The sequence below is a fragment of the Quercus lobata genome, chromosome 3 (assembly GCF_001633185.2).
Source record: "Quercus lobata isolate SW786 chromosome 3, ValleyOak3.0 Primary Assembly, whole genome shotgun sequence".
NCBI classification, from domain to species: Eukaryota; Viridiplantae; Streptophyta; class Magnoliopsida; order Fagales; family Fagaceae; genus Quercus; species Quercus lobata.
Window position 1 is genome coordinate 16844545 of NC_044906.1, and position 6000 is coordinate 16850544.

A 6000-nucleotide genomic window follows, 5' to 3' on the forward strand; every position below is an offset into this window, starting at 1 on the left:
GGGAAGAAGACATGTCTTGGGAGCCTTGTATTAGTATTTAACCAATTTTTTAATGGGCATGTCTACCACTCTTTCTTACAATTATTTTTTTTTTTTGGTTGAAATTTCATAAATAGTTGACCATTTAAATGGAGTTGGGCAATGAAAAATGGACTTGGGCATAACTTAAGATTAGTTTAAATATAGGTTTGCACAAAAAAATTTAAAAAGAAAATTTAAAATTTCATCTCTTCAGTAAATTAAAAAAATTTCCATTATGTTATTAGCTCACTTGATTAAGAAACTTGATATCTAAATTATGTTTGCTTATAATTTAATATATCTTATTTGCCTTATAAAAGTTATGATATAAAAAAATACATTTGAGAGATAAATCTCAATATTTATTTTGGTTATTTTAGTCCATTTTTCTACTTTTATTAATTTAGTATATTCATTTATCTCTTAAAAAAATATAAATTAATTATGACGTCATCATGTTTCGACTTATGTTCAACTTCAGCTCGACCTTCAAAAATTTTGAAACTCTCCCTCTCACAGTTCAGGTCTGAAAACAATGCTTTTTGGTTCAATTTATTATTATTATTATTATTATTATTATTATTATTATTATTTTTCTTAACTTTAATGTTCTAAAAGTTGTAACTTTAGGAGGCAATGCTCAAGCTTAATTTTCTTTTTCTTTTTTGTTTGGCATATGAGAGAATTTGATTTTGTAAGTCTCACTAAAATGATGTCACACTATTTTAATTATATCATGCCATTTCTAATTATTTAATCTTTATAGACTACAAAAATTATGTGACATCATTTTATTATATAAACTAAATATGTGTGGCAATTTATGAGACACTTAACGGAAATTTGGATAGGGGGGTTGCCGATGCAAATAGAATAGAACTTCAAGAGATAAAATCCTAATTCTGAAACTTTAGGTGTAAAATCCAAATACCCCTAAAATTTTGGAGGTAAAATCTAAATTCTTAAATTTCAGTGTGTAAAATCCAAACACCTTTAAACTTTAGGAACTAAAATCCAAATTCTGAAATTTCAGGGTGTAAAATCCAAATACTTCAAAATTTTAGAAGTATAGTTTGCAATTTAGGCACCAAAAAAAAAAGAAAAAGAAAAATGAGCATATTATAATTTTTTAAAAGAAAAATACATAGAAAATTTTTTTAGGAAAATCTTCATATATTTATCTTCTCAATTTTCTTTCTAATAATTAAGTTTCTTATATTTGGATTTCTACTTTAAGAATTTTTTTGGTTAGTAAAATAATATTTTAAGTTATTTTGTTATAAATAAATGTTGTATTTTAGCTATAGTTTGTACCATATCACTTATATTAATTAACATTTCAAAATCAATTTTGTTGTGACCTTTGTGTTTTAATCTTGTCCCTGAACCATAATCTATTTGGAATTCTAGCGTTTTACAATTGAGTTGCATGGAGAGAAGTCACATAGGTTCAAACGCTCTTCGCCCCATGTTGTGTCATGAAAAAAAAATGCTCTTATTATGTATTAACCTATGCAATTTTTCCTCTATTGTGTTAGCTTTTGTGAAAGAAGTGATGAAAAAATGGCCATCTATAATTGAACAAGGCGATGACTCAGGATGGACTCCTTTACACATTGCTGCGCATATGGGTAATAAGGAATTTGTCAAGCTCCTTTTAGAAAAGCTCGTTTTAGAAAAGGACATGTCCCCAGCATATGTAAGAAACGAAGAAGGTTTATCTGTTCTTCACATTGCGGCCAAGAAAGGCAATGTTGATGTAATGGAACAACTCATGGAAGCATGTCCAGATATGTCCGAGTTGTTGGACAAGAAGGGTCGGAATGTTCTTCATGCTGCTGCAGAGAGTGGAATGTCAGAAGTATTTCGCTTTTTTAAGGGGGCAGAGTTTGGGAGTCTCATTAACGAGCAGGACGAAGAAGGAAACACGCCTATGCATTTGGTGGCCATCAATGGGCATCACTGGAATGTACTTCATACTAGTGTTCAATTAAACATTACAAACGATGAGGGCTTCACCAACATGGACTATTTTTTGTTAGAAGACAAGTTACAAGACATGGTACGTACCAGTATGCCCCTTCCTTCCTCCCAGTTTTGCCTTTATTTATCGGGTTGTGTTAATGGTTACCGCAAGCTCATTAACAACTTTTTTAACTTTTTTTTTTTAATTTTTAAATTTTATAACTTTTGCCTTTTTTTACAGCTTTATGTTATTTTTTTCAACTTTATAAGTATTTTTATGTTTTTTGCTTTCATTTATCTCATTTTTATTATGTAGAACCCACATTAGGGAACCTTAACAAGCATCGGACGGTACTCATTAACATTTTTCTTATTTATTTATTTGGGTCTAGAATGTAGATGTACAAAAAGACAGTTGATTTGGTGGGGGAAAATCTTTAATTTGAAAAAGGACTCTATTATTAACTTCTTATTAATACATAACTATAGAAAAGGGCAACTTTTCCTCTCAAGTCTAGTACATGAGTTGAATCTCAGACCTCTAAGAATAATTTTTCTAAAAATCTAAATTATTCTTCCTAGAAATTTTAATAGCATCACTCACACAAGAGTGTCTACCTATTTTAAGAAAAAAAAAGCCAGGTTAAATTACAAATTACATTACCAAATTTTGTTTGAAATTCAATTCAACCATTTATATTTTTGACTTGTATCTTGACTTTGTACAATTCAACATTTTAGTTAGTCTCCGTCATAATTGCACTATTTGTGATCCCTAAAATAACGTAGTTGTGTAATTTAGCCAATTACAAAGGCGACCAAGTTTTATTAATATAATTTGATTGAAAGTATAGAGTTAATCAACTTAATTTTCCTCAAAAGCTAGTGTGCATCATATACACGTCTTTCATAAATGTATATGTATAATGTTTGTGTGCACGTGTTTGTCTTTATGGGTAGGTTAGGTAGCTTTAGTATTTTACAAAAATCATTCATTTATAAATTTTTCATGATGAAATCCAGAGCCCACTGTGGTGGAAGGGCTGTCGACCAAGCCTTAGGGGAGCACTCTTAAAGATGGGCATTCGGAGTTTGGACCCTAGAAGTAAACGAAAACTGGCTGTTGATGTCGTTGGAGACGACAAAAGCAAAGGCAAGGAAGGCTCTGTATCAGATTTTTGGAAGCGAATGAGCGAGGCCAATTTGTTGGTAGTCACTCTCATTGCTACTGTGACCTTCGCGGCAGCTTTCACAATGCCTGGTGGATATAACCAAAACGAAAGTGAGAATGGGGATGCCGGCTTGGCAGTACTAAGGAAAAGAACTGCTTTTGGTGTATTTCTAATAGCTAATACTTTAGCTTTTGGTCTTTCCACTACCTCAGTATTCCTCCACTTTTTTGCTTCAGCAACGATTAAGGACGACACTTTTCACAAAAAAGTGGCACGACGTATTTCTTTTTACACAAACTGGTCTATTGGAGCCTTGCTGTTAGCTTTTATTGCAGGCACCTATACAGTGGTGCCACACTCCTTGGGGATTACTGTGGCCGTTCTCCTTTGTGGTTGCTTCCTAAGTAACATGTTATTTCCTCTCTCAATAAAGAAGGAGGAAAAATTACTGTTTGAAAACTAAGCCCAAGCTAGTCTGGGATGATTTAATTAATTGATCATTTCAGCATTGCATGGGAGGCTGCTTGGATTTAGCCTTGTTTGCTTTGCCTTTGTTTGGTGTGCCTTTTTTTTTTGGGTGCTGTCGTTGGTTTGAATAGTTTAAACTTTAAATTTTAAGTTCTTGTTCATTAAAAGAAATAAAGCATGTTATTTTTCTTGTGGTTGGTGTATACCAAAGTTGCATTCTCGCAGTGATTATTAATTAATTGATGAGGGAGAACAAAGTTAATTAATTATTTAGAATGGGTCATATTGATTTTGATTTGGATTTTCATTATTTTTGTTTATTTTTTAATCCTTGACACCTTTTGACACTTGGGTGAGAGAGAGATTTGTTCACAGAAGATAAAGTCCTTTGCCATTGTTGTTACCAGATAAATATATTTCCACCTCATTTAGTTGAAACCATGCTTCTTTTCTGGTTTTGTTTTTGGTTTTTCTCTCATTTTGTCTTTCTATTCAAATAGTCAGTAATTGTGTAATATACAAGAAATTTTAATAAAATATTTTTTCTCTCGTTTAAATATAAAATAATTATCAAGATTGTTATTAATAATCTTTTATCATTATTGTGTCCATTGGCCTTTAGCTTATTCAGACAAGTTTTTAATTTTTAGTTTTTATATATAACTTTTTAATTTTTTTTTTTTTTTTCACTTTATCATCAACGACTTTTCCCAAACTAAAACTTCTCATTGGTGATTAAAGGCATCAAGATTTAAAACATGTCTTACCTCTTTTAATTAATAAGTTTAAGAACACAATTTATTCCACAACTTACTAAGATGATGAGTGATGAATAATTATAAATAAAAATTGTGTTAATTATGATTTTATGTAAAAATAATTGTTAATCTGTCACAATTTGTAATCTAAGTAAATTGTGATTTGAGATTTGAACTTTGTTTATAGTAAAAATTAATTGGTATCTTAGTTTAATAATAAATATTAACAATTATGGAGCGGATGCCGGTATTTTTTATAGAAATGTAAATTATAAAATAAGTGATGCTTAAAGTTGTGATTGATTTTTGGGCCTTTTTGCTGTGTTGAAAGAACTTCAAACTTGTGGGCCGAGTGGCCATCTTGCTGTAGCCTGGGCCGATGCCTTTTTTTTTTTCGATGGCCCTCTCCCCATCTCCCCCACTTCCTTTTATATTAGAGGTGGATTCGTCCTTGTGGGCCCCTCATCTTTTTAATCTATTTTATTTCTGCATTTAACCCAAAAAAAGAAAAGTGACTCTATGGTTATTATCACCAAAGATCTTAATGCACACATAATATATAATTTATTCATGTAAGAACTTGAAGTACTAACTAAATAAATCCTATCAAAAGAACAAACATAGCAGCGCAAGACCAGGGATAAAATACAAAGAAAAACCCCAAAAAGTTTCATCCTAAAAAAAATCATGGTTTGAAACCCAAACAAAATTAGCTAGAACAAGAAAACAAGATTCTCATAATAGACAAATCAGATTTGTTTAAGGTTGAACTTAACCACTCTGGAATCCAATCAAAACGCACAAAGGTACCAAAATACAGCAAAACCCATACTAAAGCAAGTGATTAACGTCCAAAAAACCAAACCTATCAAAATTTCGAAACCTAAATACTGGGGAGATAACTAATCAAACAATAAAGGGATAATTGGAACAAACCGCAGTATTTGGGTGCGTGGGCGACGGCTCCAGCGACGAGGAGGAGCTCCGTTGGTCAGAGGAGAGGAGGCGTTGGCAGCTCTATTTGGGCAGAGGAGAGGAGGCGTTGGCAGCTCCGTTGGTCAGAGGAGAGGGCTTCTGAACACGTTCTATTTTGTTTGTGATTTTGGTTTTATTTGAGCTACAATCCTGTGAGATAGAGTGTACTAAGGCCTCATTGAATATCTAACGTGGCGGCTCCTGATTGGTGGCGTAAATAGCCTCTCTTCTGCCAGCTCCGGACAAAACGTTTTCTCCATAGCCCATAACGTTCTGTCCGGAGCTGGCAGAAAAGAGGCTATTTACGCCACCAATTAGGAGCTGCCAAATCAGATATTCAATGAAGCCTCAGTACACTCTATCACACAAGATTGTAGCTCAAATAAAACCAAAAATCACCAAACAGAACAGAACGTGTTCAGAAGCCCTCTCCTCTGACCAACGGAGCTGCCAACGCCTCCTCTCCTCTGCCCAAACAGAGCTGTCAACGCCTCCTCTCCTCTAACCAACAGAGCTCCTCCTTGCCACTGGAGCCGCCGCAGCGTCGTTCTGAGCCATCGCCCACGCACCCAAATACTGCGTTTTGTTCCGATTAACCCTTTATTGTTTGATTAGTTATCTCCCCAATATTTAGGTTTCAA

At 33.2% G+C, this 6000-nt stretch overlaps 1 protein-coding gene across 1 annotated transcript; it reads left to right on the forward strand.

Moving 5' to 3' along the window:
- The first annotated feature begins 1648 nt into the window (after window positions 1-1648).
- Window positions 1649-3621, forward strand: LOC115980441 (protein ACCELERATED CELL DEATH 6-like). The gene is made up of 2 exons (XM_031102691.1): window positions 1649-2083; window positions 3010-3621. Exons 1-2 carry the CDS (start codon window positions 1649-1651, stop codon window positions 3619-3621), a joined length of 1047 nt encoding a protein of 348 aa, XP_030958551.1.
- The last annotated feature ends 2379 nt before the right edge of the window (window positions 3622-6000 follow it).